Source organism: Drosophila obscura, unplaced genomic scaffold (assembly GCF_018151105.1).
Source record: "Drosophila obscura isolate BZ-5 IFL unplaced genomic scaffold, ASM1815110v1 contig_150, whole genome shotgun sequence".
Classification (NCBI taxonomy): domain Eukaryota; kingdom Metazoa; phylum Arthropoda; class Insecta; order Diptera; family Drosophilidae; genus Drosophila; species Drosophila obscura.
In genome coordinates, this window is record NW_024542736.1 from 12,522,670 (window position 1) to 12,535,788 (window position 13,119).

The 13,119-nt window shown below is 48.0% G+C and overlaps 4 protein-coding genes across 4 annotated transcripts; 1 reads left to right on the top strand and 3 right to left on the bottom strand.

Annotated features, from left to right (window-relative positions):
* Nucleotides 1-67: 67 nt before the first annotated feature.
* LOC111066671 (L-asparaginase 1) lies at nt 68-2,116 on the bottom strand. Its single transcript, XM_022355432.2, has 3 exons — nt 1,936-2,116; nt 1,655-1,881; nt 68-1,593 (listed from the first exon to the last, which is right to left on the bottom strand). The coding sequence occupies exons 1-3, from the start codon at nt 2,033-2,035 to the stop codon at nt 100-102; spliced, it is 1,821 nt and encodes a 606-aa protein (XP_022211124.1). The 5' UTR covers nt 2,036-2,116; the 3' UTR covers nt 68-99.
* Nucleotides 2,117-2,480: 364 nt separating this feature from the next.
* LOC111066670 (BTB/POZ domain-containing protein KCTD3) lies at nt 2,481-5,841 on the top strand. Its single transcript, XM_022355431.2, has 2 exons — nt 2,481-2,775; nt 2,871-5,841. The coding sequence occupies exons 1-2, from the start codon at nt 2,714-2,716 to the stop codon at nt 5,035-5,037; spliced, it is 2,229 nt and encodes a 742-aa protein (XP_022211123.2). The 5' UTR covers nt 2,481-2,713; the 3' UTR covers nt 5,038-5,841.
* A 23-nt stretch (nt 5,842-5,864) lies between these two features.
* Nucleotides 5,865-10,442, bottom strand: LOC111066669 (serine-rich adhesin for platelets). The gene is given in 9 exon segments (XM_022355429.2): nt 5,865-7,364; nt 7,366-7,559; nt 7,900-8,191; nt 8,270-8,886; nt 8,950-9,090; nt 9,155-9,574; nt 9,650-9,780; nt 9,837-9,977; nt 10,185-10,442. Coding segments are annotated over 9 exon segments (2,673 nt in total). The 5' UTR covers nt 10,328-10,442; the 3' UTR covers nt 5,865-6,770.
* A 773-nt stretch (nt 10,443-11,215) lies between these two features.
* On the bottom strand, nt 11,216-12,830 carry LOC111066567 (alpha-2-macroglobulin receptor-associated protein). Its single transcript, XM_022355283.2, has 5 exons — nt 12,518-12,830; nt 12,247-12,462; nt 11,983-12,193; nt 11,556-11,920; nt 11,216-11,494 (listed from the first exon to the last, which is right to left on the bottom strand). The coding sequence occupies exons 1-5, from the start codon at nt 12,737-12,739 to the stop codon at nt 11,366-11,368; spliced, it is 1,143 nt and encodes a 380-aa protein (XP_022210975.1). The 5' UTR covers nt 12,740-12,830; the 3' UTR covers nt 11,216-11,365.
* Nucleotides 12,831-13,119: the final 289 nt, after the last annotated feature.

Genomic DNA, 13,119 nt, shown 5'->3' on the forward strand with positions numbered 1-13,119 from the left:
TATATATACACAAGGTATAAGCTAATAATATTTGAAACTTGACAAAAAAAAAACCACAAAAACAAAACGAGTTTGGAATATTTTTTTGAATTGAGCTTTCTATTTTACACAGGCACATGGATCCTTCTGTTCATTGTTCTCCCTGAAGCGCAGCAGCGTCACAATGTGATCATGATGGGCGGCCTTCGCGTAATCTATGGGTGTCATGCCCAGTTCGTCCTTCACATAGGGATTCTTGTAGAAGGGCAAAAGATAGTCGACCACTTCGTGGTTGCCCAACTGGCAGGCATAGTGGAGAGCCGTGCGACCCGTGCGATCGGCCAGTGATAGGTCGGCGCCGGCCAGCCGGAAAGACTCCATGCGTTTGGTCTTGCCGCGCTCTGTTAGCGCACGCAGCAGCTCCGCCTGCACCTCCGGAGGATCGCTGAGGACAGCACCTTTGCAGAGCAGAGCCTTTATCACTGCATGGTTATCCGTGTCGACGGCCTCGTGCAGCGGCGTGCGGTTAAACCGATCGTGAACATTCACCGCACAGCCGACTGCCAGCAAAAAGCTCACGCAGTTCAGTTTGCCCAGATAGCAGGCCAAGTGCAGGGCGGTGCGTCCGTCACAGTTTTCGTCACAGAGATTGGCCCCATACTGCTTGAGATCCCCCAGCTTTTCCACATCTCCGCTCATGACGGCAGCGGCCACCAGTGCGGGATAGAAGATGGAACACATCTGCTCCCGCTCGACGGAGGAGGACATGTGCAGAGTGCGTGCCACGCCCTCAATCAAGTCGATATCATTGACTTTGGCCAGCTTCTTGGTGGTCAGCTCTCCGCGTAGACTCAGCAGCATTACCTTCTTCTTGTTCGCCAGATCCCACTCGCATTTTCCCAGCACGTAGGCCAGTTTGGTGAGGGCCGCCTCTGGCGTCATGTCATAGCCAGGAATCACACCTATTTCGGTGAGAACATTGCCGCACTCGTATATGGGGGCAACGAGGCCGGTGGAACACTGCGTGGTATTGACCACTAGTACACCCCTGCCGACCGCCTCGCGGAGAACGTCCAGGATTTCCTCCCGATTCGCTGGGATGTTGCCGGCCCCGAAGCTCTGCAGGACCACGCCCTTCATGGGCTCCCTGAGGAAGGCACACATCACGGCGGGAGTTATGCCCGGATAGAAGCGCAATATGCCCACATTCCTCTCCAAGCAGCAGTACACCGAAAAGTCACCGATGCTGCAGGGACGGAATATTTGGCGGTTGTTGATCTCAATCTTAATGCCCGTCTGGCCCAGCGGCGGCTGATTCGGTGAATCGAAGGCATGGAAGGAGTCGGCGTTGATCTTCGATGTGCGACAGCCACGCAGAATCTTGTTGCCAAAGAAAACAATGACTTCCGGAATGTTGTAGTTGCCAGCCAAAAGAAGAGAGCCCAGAAAATTGTCGCGGCCATCGGTGCGCGCCTCAAAAATCGGGATTTGTGCACCCGTCAACACAACTGGTTTGCCGAGATTCTCCAGCATGAAAGCCAGCGCAGAGGCCGTGTAGGCCAACGTATCCGTGCCATGAAGTATGACAAAGCCGTCATAGGACTTGTATCCATTCTACGAGACAGATATGCGGTCTGAGAGTAGAATCGGGTTAAATAATATACCTTGAACTTACGCCCACGTCGTTGGCAATCTTCTTCCACTCGTCGCAGCCCATGCAACTGGAATCCAACAAGGGACAATATTCCACCAGATCGTACAGGATCCGGCACTGTGCACCCTCAACCACGGGCAGCACCATAAATGATGCATTCCCTGCCTGGGCGGACTTGTATTCCTTATCGTGACAGTTGGGATATTCGCGCAGCCGAGCTGTCAATTCCTTGGGTGCAGGGGCCAGCACTGCACAGATAAGTTGTAAGTAATAGTGTTTTTATATTGGTTATACTCTCATACCTCCCGATGCATTCCGCATCATCCCAATTGTGCCTCCGACGTAGATGACATGTACTCGCACTTCCTTCTTCTTGCGACACCCACAATTTTTGGGCGGCATTTTTAGGGATCCCTTCTATTGGGGGAACTACGGCTAATTTTGAATGTTATGTTGTTTACCCAAATATGACTAATGGACAGTTAAATCAATGTTATTTGTACATTTTCGTATATTTTTAAAATTTATTTTGGCGCCATAATCATACTACATACTAAAAATGCGTCTGGTAGATACTTGTACAGTATTTTCAATGCGAAACGCGCTAGCGCGTTTCTTCTGATTAGTACCTCTCTAGTCTGTAAGACAGAGATAGCATACTCTTCAGTTAAAGAGTTGTGGCGCTATTTGTGATAAAACGATTCTTCCCAGCAATACACAGTCGGTTAGATTACTCAGCTAAGTTTGCTCATGATTTGCGGTGTATCTGTATATTTATTTATTATATTTACAAATTTTTTTTGGTATATTACGGTATTTTTTTGACGGTCAGAACGTTATCGATAAGTCCGCTGGTTCAGAGTATAAATAAATAAATAAATTAAACTAAATTGCACCCAGCAGCGCAGCCAGCGCTTCAAGAGGCACTAGAATCCCGTCGCGTCGTTATCTTTGTCGCTGTCTGTGGCTGCCCCGTTCGTTCAGTTGCAGTTGCGGGCCAACGCTGAGAGGGAAGCCACACAAATCTAAGCAAATTAAAAACACTTCTGCCTTGCTGCTGCGGCAGCTTGGGACTAGGGGATGTCCTACTTTATTCATACTGCTATCAGCGACCTGGTCAATCTCAATGTGGGCGGTCAAAGGTAATAACACAGAAACTACACAGATTACGATTCTCGATGCAATATGTGAATGACGCTGATGACGCATGCAATATTTAACGTTCCGTTTCCCGTAGATTCTCTACGTCACGGCAAACGCTTACGTGGATACCAGATACGTTCTTCACGGCTCTTCTCAGTGGACGCATCTCCAGCCTGAGGGACGAGCACAATGCCATCTTTATTGACCGCGACCCGACCCTCTTTTCCATCATACTCAACTATTTGAGGACCAAGGACATCGATATCAAGAGTTGCGAGATACGCGCCCTGCGGCATGAGGCCGAATACTATGGGATAACACCCCTGACCAAGCGTCTGGCGCTCTGCGAGGATCTGAATCACTCATCCTGTGGCGATGTGATCTTCTACGGATTCCTGGCGGCTCCGCCGATGCCCTCTAACGAGGCTGTGCAGGCAGCCGTCGACGACACATTGCCTTCCACATCGGGAAGTGCGGTGGGGCGACCTGGATCCATGGTGCGGGTGCCGGAGCCGTCACGGGCCACACACTCGCGAAACTCTTCGTGGGATCTGCGGCTGGGCCGAACGGGTAGCGGAAACGGCAACGCCAGCGGCAGCTCCAATCCGCCAGCTCCCATGCTGCACTCCCGAAATCCTTCCTTAGACTTCATGCGACACTCACGCAACTCGTCGGCGGATCTAAACAAGGTGTTTAAAAACGAGGTTGGCATGGTGTTCAGCCCCACCCAAAGTTCGCATTGGGTGGATCCTCTGAGAGTGCAGATTATCAAGGCTCATCAGAATTGGATAGCCGTGGCCTACGCCCACTTTGTGACCTGCTACCGAGTGAAAGACTCCAACGGATGGCAGCAGGTCTTCACATCGCCACACATTGATGCCACCATTGAGCGGATAGCGATCAACTCTAAGGTAAACACATCGACGGCGGAGCCCATACCGAGCAAGATGGTGGCCATTTCGTATGGCAGCCAGATAAGACTGTGGAGCATACAGGATGGTGGCCAGAAGACGGATGTGGGCACCTTTAATCTCAATGTGAGAGTGGAGTATCTGTTCTTCATTGGCAGCCAGCTGGTGGCCCTGTCCTCGTCCGGCAAGATTGGCGTGTGGCATGCCATGACCCAGCACTGGCAAATCCAGGACTTGGTTCCCGTACTCTCGTTTGACTCCGCTGGCTCGTTCCTGCTGCTTGGATGCAACAACGGCTCCATCTACTACATAGACATGCAGAAGTTTCCACTCCGCATGAAGGATAACGATCTGTTGGTCACCGAATTGTACAAGGATGTGACACTGGACCCCATTACCGCCATTTCCGTGTATCTAACTCCGAAGACGTCAAGCATCAGTGGTAATTGGATAGAGATCGCCTATGGCACCAAATCGGGAGCGGTGCGCATCATTGTCCAACATCCGGAGACAGCCGGTCACGGGCCACACCTCTTCGAGACATTCTTTGTCCACCAGAGCCCCGTCACCAAGGTGATGCTCTCGGAGAAGTATCTCGTGTCGGTGTGCAGCGAATACCATCATGTGCGCACTTGGAGTCTGACCCGATTCCGGGGAATGCTCTCCACCCAGCCGGGCTCCACGCCGGAGGCCTCGTTCAAAATAGTCTCACTGGAGGCCACAGACTCGAACTACAGCTATGCGGCTGGCAATGATTTTGGCCCCTACGGCGACTATGACGACATGATCTTTGTGCAGAAGGTCGTGCCCGAGACGGATCAGCTGTACGTGCGCTTGGCCTCGAATGGCGACCGCGTCTGTGTCATCCGGTCCGTGGACAGTTCTACCATATCAGCATTTTGTGTACACGAGTGCGAAGTCTCTTCGCGCATGGGATCAAGATTTATACTCACTGGCCACTGCAACGGCGCCATTCAGATGTGGGATCTGACCACCGCACTGGGGCTGATCTCAAAGGATGAGCCCCGGCAGAAAACCAACGGCGGACCCGACACCAACGAGCTTCTCCGCCTACTTGACCAGTGTGAAATCAGCAATTCATCATGCTCAACACCTTGTATGTCACCGTGTCTATCGGTTGTGGGCAACGGCACTGGAATGGCCTCCTCTATAGCTCGCATGAAGGCCAGCAATATTGCTTTGTTAAATCGGGAGCCGGTCGTCGCACCGCCACCATCGCCACAAGTGCAAGCCCAGCCGCAGCCACCCCCAGCGGCGGGCGTGGAAGTTGGCGGCGCCGCTGTAGCAGTAGCTGCCAGTGATCCTTCCAATGCCCGATGCCAACAATGAATGAAACGTGGAAGCGGCTGCTTGTTCGGCGCTTGTCGGGCGCGTTTCATCGTTCACATTTCATAGGTGCAGCATGATCTTTGACTTTCAATTCGTATTCCTGCAGCTAATACTCTGCGCCCTCATCTACGTGTGGGTGACGCGACTCATGCAGGCCACAGCCAGAAATTGACGGCATCCCGGCATTTACATAACTTTAAAACAAAACAAAAATAATCTCCATTTTATCTGTGCTCGATGTGTGGATGTTGCATTGGCAACCAGAGAACCTGTGGATCTGTGTACACTAAGAAATTGTAATAGCCCTTTGTTCTAGTTAAAATTATTCGAATTAGTGAAAACCCCCTTTGCCCCCTTTCCCGCACCCCATAGTTAAAAAAATATAAATCAGAGCATAAGACTTCTGCAAGCGATCTATAAACTCCTCCTACACCTAACGATGTCCTCATGGGTGTGCTCTCACGGTGAGGTATGCACTAGAACGAAGGCCATTCAGTATATAATATAGAATACTTTTGTTCTGCCCATTGTCTGGACACCGACCTCTTTTGGCAATCTATTCTCTAGATTATATGATTTTTTTAATTTTGTCAAGTGGCGTCGTATCTTTATCTTTTGCACCCGACGAATGCACTCTGTTTTTTTGTTTGGGGTCGGCTTGGGTATGCATGCACCTGATCCGCCTCATATAGAATATAGCATATTGATCTGCTGTGTTGCATGTGTGCAGAAGAGGTGTCCTGTTGTAATTCCTAAACCACATACTATTACCAGAATAAACATACATACTATAATAATAATAACAGATACCCGAGTATCAATCCTTTTTGTGAGTCATCAATAATTTATTGAACAATTTATCTTAGTTTCTTGTTGCTTGAATACTTGGAAGTGTCTTTCTTGTTTCTTTAACATTTATCAATACGAATACGAATACAAATACTTGGCTCGTCTTCCCGGTCGGTTCTCGTGTATGTTTCAGTAAAGTAAAAAGCAGCAAAAACGCCAAAACATATAAAAATATATATACATATATATATATATGTATTAGTAGGTGTAGGTGTATACTCTTTCCCCTCTATATCCGTCTAAATATCATTGCCTTAGAAACTAAAAGCAACCCAACTCAATACCCGACACTTGTGCTTATCAATTTAAACGAATTTCGCGTCAAGTGGCGCGTAGCTCTTTGTTCTTTGTTCTGCTTGCAATTCGCATTCAATTTACCTAAAATAGGACGCACTGGTACTTAGATAGAATAATCATATTGTAGATATTGGAGTACATACATACACATATGTATAGGGAGCAGCGATATACCCTCTGGGGTACTGCTGGTGGAAGTGGTACAATACTTTGTCGAGCTGGACATACAAATAGTTTGTACACAGAGTTAACTTAGGACTAAAGGGGCTGGCTATCATCTAAGGGGCTATGAACTAAAGAGCAGACCGATATGAAGCTGTGTGTGTGTCATATTGGATAGATAGTACTTGGTTACTACTTGGCCTGCAAGTCCACGCACCATGGGTCAATGGACCTGCACAGCCTAATCTAAGACTGTCGCTGAGCGAGCGCTGTGTGTATCTACGATTTATGCGTTTCTTTATGAGTGTGCATCAAATGAATGTGATATGTGCGTGAAAGATTGCTAAGCAAAAATAACTGATGATGATGGGGCAGATGGAGATCCAGCTCACTGGCTACTGGGCTACTGGACTACTGACTGTGTGCTATACGTGGAAGTAGTCATCTACTAGCAACTGCTCACTGGGCGTGGAAGTGGCTGTGGCTCCGCTCAGTGGACTGCTCGCCTGCGTGTCCGACTCCAAATCCAAATCCGCCTGAAGCGGCTCATAGGCATGCTCTACGAAGCCCCCGCCACCACTACTCGTGCTAGTAGTCGTTGTGGTAGTTGCTGTTGCGCCTGTGGTTAGATAGCACACCGACTCATAGTTGGGATCCGTTTCGCTGCCCGTTCCTGTTAAAGACTCGTACTGGGACGATATCGGCGTGCTGGTTGCCACTGTTGACGAGTTAAGGGACAGCGAAGTGGAGTTGGTGGAGGTGGGCGATGTCAGTGTTAAGCGACTGCTGTTCGAAGTGCTTCCCGGTGTGCTGGCAGCTACATTCTCGGCTATTCTCGCATAGTGGTCCGTTTCCGCGGCCTTCGTTTCCAAAATGCTGGCATAGTTGTGATTGGCATCGGCCCCTGGAATGGTACTGTAGCCACCAGCATCACCCCCAGTGGGCGGTCGTTTCTTCTCCAGCACCTTGGCATATCCGTCGTCCGAGTGGGCGCGACTCTTGAGCACCTCATAGTTTGGGATCATAGTCGGATTTCTTGGCATCATCTTCAATGGGTACGGGATGCAGCTGCAGTTGCTCGTAGCCCGGATCGTTGTTGCTGTTTGACGGAGGCGGCGGCGGTGGCGGTGGCTGGCTAATAGTCTCATAGTGCTTTGTGCTGGCGCTGATCCCAATCGCTGTCGCTGTCGCTTTCGTCACAGGCTGGGCAATCGCTGCAATGGCGGCAAAGGGCGGGAAACGACAACAATAAGTGGACAGTTTTTAATCGAATAGAATGCATGTGGATTCTGTGGATTGTTGATGGGTATCCTGGATGCGATACTAACCACGGCTACTTCCAAATAAAAACTCATGAAATTTTCGTCGTTTCAACTGAACAAATACGAAAATTTCTCATTTTGGCAATTCGACTAAGTGGGGAAGGCACAAGGAGAGACAGATAGATAGATAGATTGGCAGATTAGGCATTGGGAAGAGATGAGATAAGCCGCAGGTTACAGATTAGGCAAGGATAAATAACAGGGTCTGGGGGTCAGGTAGCCTTTGGTTTACCTCCTTCGTGTTGACGCTCCTTCTGCAGCATATTGGCTGCATAGCAATCCGATTTGCGATTCTCGTGTATAAGCTGGCCATCTGCTGGGATCGTCTCATAGCCGTGATCCTTTGCCGAGTAGCTGTTGCTGCGCACGCGACCACCCCCCTTCTGGGGGTCCACAAGCAAAGCTGCCGCACTATCCAATGGGCTCACCCCCAACGTATCCTGCTGCTGCTGCTTGCGCGTGAGAATGGGTGAGCTGTTTTGCGACGTGGGAGAGTTGCGAGAGAATTTGTGTTTCTTCATGACCTAAGCAGGGAGGAGTAAAAAAAGGGGTTAGATTCAAGTACTGGTTGTAGCTGACGTTGAGGATTCAATTGGCTTTACCTTGGCATACATGCCCTCGATGTTTTTATTGCCCTCGCCGCTGCCGCCATCCTTTGAGGGACTAAGACTTTTGCTGTGCTTCCGCTGCGGAGATGCCTCGGTAGATGCCTCCACTTCATGACCATCGCCGCCGCCAGCTTCAATCACGGAAATTACAGAGTTACGGCCAGAGGCGAGGTTGCTAATGCTGCTCGCATGCAGATGGACACTCGACTTGGGCGTTGGCGGCAGCGGCGAGTTCGCCTGCCGCTTCTCCGGCTTGGGCGATCCCAGATTACACACAGAAGTGCTATTATTTGACGAGGACGATGCCTGCCGTGAGTGCATCTGGGCTCGTAAGCTATCCACAGGCGGGGGGACGGGCCCTGCATGATCAGTTGATCCGATGTTGCTGTTAGTCGGCCGCAGAGCTGCGCTATTGATGCCACCACTGACCCCACTAACAGAAGAGTTCGCCGCTGGCAGGCTGCTGCTGTTGTTGATCTCCACGGCCACCACTATGGGATTGATCTGCATGGGCTGAATTTGTGCGTAGGTTTCCGAGCCGCTGGTATAAATGTCGGCGGCATTCGTCGGGTGACGATTGTTGGGATCCTCAATGGCGGCATACGTTTCATCTAGAGTATCCAGAGTTTGTTGTTACTTCCACTTCAACATATTATAATTCAAAGAGTACGCACCTGAATCATCGGATACGGTGGCATAATGAGAGTCATTTACATCGCGTACCAGGGAGGCATTTCTGTTTGGGGGCTTGCCCGGTGGCTGCTGTGCCAGTATATTGGCCAGCGGCTCTCGCACGCTAATGCTCGTGTAGCCCTCTGTGGAATGGTGATAAAGCATTTTATTAATTATGTTCCACTTGGGAGGACGGTGGACACTCACTTGACGAGTCCTGCGAGTCACCACTAAAGTGCTGGCTTGCAATGGGCGGCGTCATGTAGGGCAGATCTTGGCTTGCTGATATCATGCCCGCAATGGCCGATGCTGCCGGAATTTCCGCTTGCGCTGGCGCAGCGTCATTGTGGTCTCTCGAGCCGCTGCTGTGCTGAGAGCTGCGATGCAGGTGATCGGCACCCTCACTGGAAGAGCCGGCAACGACCGCCGCCGCGGCAGCCGCAGCGCCTTGGGCGGAGTGGGATGTGGACGGTGCATTTAGCTGGGCATAGGGATGCTCAGTTCCACGAACTTTGGCATAATCATGCGGTAATCCCTTGACACGCGAATATGGCGAGCTGACATCATCCGCCTGGCTTATCGAGCTGTGCTGCGAAACGCTCGTCTGCTTTTTAAGGCTTGGCTGGGCTATGGGTACGGGGACAAAGGCAAGATATTGCAAGTGCAAAACATTCAATTGAATCGGAGGTGGTTTCCACTTACGACTTTGACTACGAGCATTGCGTGCATCCACGAGCTGCTTATCCGCCACAGTCTCGTATAATTCGGAGCCATTATCGTTGTTCTCGGCCACAGGAATATCAGGCAAACTGCGATGCGCCGCTGTACTTGATCTGCAATTGAGTTCACGATAATTTCATTTGTAGTAAATAAACAACGCGGGACTTACCGCTTCTCCGAGTCAGCATTCGAGACAGTGGAGGCATTCAGCTCCGCCTGGGACTCACTGTTGCCCACCAGGCTGGTTACAACAATAACTTCATCGGGATTCTTCAGCTTGACCATGCCCTCGAGCCCGAGCAACTCATTTCTGAAAGTGTGAGTACGGGGAGAGAGAGTGGGGGGAAAAATGTGTAATTAGTGGCATGAGTGCATCCAACTGTAACTGGGTGGCACAGAGAGAGAGAGAGAGAGATCGACTTTCACTCTCTCGCGGTGCAAAGCCAACATGGGAGCGAACCTCGAGCTCCATTCGGGGGCTCCACTCCTGCACCGTTGCACGGCACGACTGACTTACTTTGGTATTTTCTTTTTGCAGCAGAGACACGCGCCTAACATTACAATGAGAGTCAGCGTCAGGTTGAGCGTCACCAGGAGGTACGTGTAGGAGGTGTTGGCTTCCAAGCGATACTCCGACGTCGCCGTCTCGACCATGCCCATGCTTATATCTATGTCTATATCTATACATATGCACTATGTACCCATTAAACACTTTTCCACTAATACTTTTTTTGCCACTTATCAGTTTGTTGTTTAACATAGAGGTGTCAAACCATCGAGGGCACTATCGATAGTATCGATATTTTACTGCTAGTCTCTACTATTGACGGTTTTGCGACTATCATGATATTATCGAGCTACAGTCGTTGCGCTTTTGATATGTTTGGATTGGCTGCTATAAAATACGAAGATCTAATTTTTACAATGGACAAGTTCCTAAAAGGTTTCAATGGTTTTTTAATAATTATTAGAGCTATCACGATAGTATCGATTGTTTTTTCAAAACCTTCGACGTTGATATTCCTCGATATTGATATTCCGTTTAATATTACCAGCTAGCTGGGACTCTCAGCCCTAAACAAATAATTTTATCCGATAGATACATAAATTTCCTTCAGGATTGGTTAGTTTTTAGAACTCTTTTTCATTGGATTGTTTACATATTAAGGTTCAAACAAAACCGGCCAAAGCATAAAACTTAAATGTTGACTAAATGTGACGTCAGTGTTGCTGGTCAACCAAGTTTCTTTTATGCGTATGGGTTTTTGTATACCTTATTTCTTTTAATTGATGTTAAATTTTTTGTTCCAAGCTCCATTGAAACATTATTTATGATTTTATCCTAGATTGACATGTTTTTTACCTATTAATGCATATGTTTTTTGTTTTATGTATACATTTATCCCAGTTCTGATACCTATTATTGGAACCCGTGAGCTGCAAAACTTTTTTAACATCTTTAGAACAGAGACGGAATAGTTTTTGCATTAATTGGAGCCTGAAATTTTGACCTCGCAAATGGGAATTTGGCATTGAAAGACATTGAAATATGTTCATGAGTTTTCATTTCATTCAAAATATTTGGTCTCATATCTATACTTATTCTATGCTAAGCTAAAGCTCAACAAATGTGCTGCCCACAGCAGGATGTGCTTAAATTTAATTTATTCGCTTGGCACTTTAAATCGTCCGTTTGGATCATAGCTCTGAATGTTTGAAGATAGTTTTTTCAATGTTCTCCTGCAGTTTTTCCACTTTGCGAGCTTGTTTTTTCAGCTGGTCCTCCATATCTTCGAAGCGGTTGCTTTTGTCCTTGTGCTTCTCATCCTACAATATGAGCAACATCTATAATTTTTGATTCGATTCGTTTTAATCCCTGCTCTCATACCTTGTACTTCTCCTTGTGCAGAGCATGCTCTGCGTGCAGGTGTCGCAACTTCAGCAAGCGACTTTCAAAATGATTCAGTTCAGTCTTGATGGAAGCCAGTTCCTTAACCGTGAAATTGCTTGCCTGAGCCACGCGCCACAAGCCCTGAACTTTGGGCTCGATAAAGTCTTGGCTGTGCGGTCCGGACGACACCAGGCGTTCCAACCTGTCGTAGTGATCCTTGATTCCAACATGATGGCCGCGCAGAGTATTCAGTTCGTTCTCAAACTTCTTTACATTCTGATCATGCGTCTTTATCTCATTTTCGTTGGCATCATTATTCGAAATCAGATTGTATGTGTCCAGGTCTTCAGTATTAATGGCATCTACATGGAGGAAGCAAATTTGTACAACACTCGTTGTTTTTATGTACTGTGTCGAAACATACTCTCATGCTTGTCGGTGTCCACTGAGCCAATGTTTTCCAGCAAGCTGTAGTAAACATCTACTTTATCCTGATGATGTTCAAACTCCTGCTTCAGGGACTTCAACTCCTCCGATGTGAAGCCCGAAACTTCTGCTTTTTCCCACAGCCTATTAAGTTTCTTGTCCTTAAAGAGGCTCTTATTTTTATGGCGTTCCTCGGGGTCGTGGAATTTCTGCGAGTGGTAAGAGTTATGAATACACTTGTTGAACGCAATTCTAGACGTACTTTATAGGGCTTGATCTTCTCCACATCTTCAGTCTCTCCAAAGTGCTCCAAGAGATCGTAGCTGCTCATTATGCCAATCAGCTTTTGGCGAAGCTCGTTTTCCTTTAAACCATCCTTGTCCTTGTGCTGGGAGTTAAGCTGCTTCCAAGCGATTTCTTCTTTGTCGTGGATCTTTAGCTCCATATACAACGACTTAAGCTTAGGCTCGGTTAAACGCTGCAAACCACACACAATTTTATTGCAATTATCTTAGATATAATTTCTCACTTACATTCTGGGCCTTTGACCACACGAGGTTCAATTTGGCCATGCGAAAAGGGCGCTGGATTTTCTTAAAATCCGGGTCGTATTTTTCGTCTGTAACTTGCTGGAAATGCGGGTCATTGGCCTCCCGGCTGTACTTCTTACTCTGCTTCTTATCAGCATCCACGCAATGGCAGGTTATAAGTAAGGTCAGTGCAAGCACCGAACAAAGCCGCGTAAACTCTTGCATTATGTATCACTTCCGTTCTGACCAGAAATATGCACATGCAATTTTATTAACGCTGACCTGGCCAAACAGTTATTTAGTAGGACGTTTTGCAACCCTATTTATCAGAACAGACAGCTCTGGCCGGAATTCTGCCATCCGGGATAGCAGTGCTGCCATTTTAGCTTATTTCATGGAATAGCTTATACAATTTGCAAACAGCTTTTATAGACAGTTAAACATTTTATTTTTCAAGTTCAGCATTTGTTAACTTTAAATGTATATTGCATCTCGTGGCTCGGTTTTCCAGTTAATTGTCGATTGTTACACCTTTCAGATTCTTTGCTGGCTAAAAAGAGCTAAGAATAAAGAGCTATGTTTTTGTCAGCACTGCTTTGCACAAC

Coding starts and splice junctions, on each gene's coding strand:
- LOC111066671 (XM_022355432.2), bottom strand. CDS start 2,035: ATGCCGCCCAAAAATTGTGGGTGTCGCAAGAAGAAGGAAGTGCGAGTA. Junction 1,882..1,935: donor GATGCGGAATGCATCGGGAG/GTATGAGAGTAT, acceptor TTATCTGTGCAG/TGCTGGCCCCTGCACCCAAG. Junction 1,594..1,654: donor AGATTGCCAACGACGTGGGC/GTAAGTTCAAGG, acceptor TCTGTCTCGTAG/AATGGATACAAGTCCTATGA.
- LOC111066670 (XM_022355431.2), top strand. CDS start 2,714: ATGTCCTACTTTATTCATACTGCTATCAGCGACCTGGTCAATCTCAAT. Junction 2,776..2,870: donor CTCAATGTGGGCGGTCAAAG/GTAATAACACAG, acceptor CGTTTCCCGTAG/ATTCTCTACGTCACGGCAAA.
- LOC111066567 (XM_022355283.2), bottom strand. CDS start 12,739: ATGCAAGAGTTTACGCGGCTTTGTTCGGTGCTTGCACTGACCTTACTT. Junction 12,194..12,246: donor AGAAGATCAAGCCCTATAAA/GTACGTCTAGAA, acceptor TACCACTCGCAG/AAATTCCACGACCCCGAGGA. Junction 11,495..11,555: donor TGCACAAGGAGAAGTACAAG/GTATGAGAGCAG, acceptor CTCATATTGTAG/GATGAGAAGCACAAGGACAA.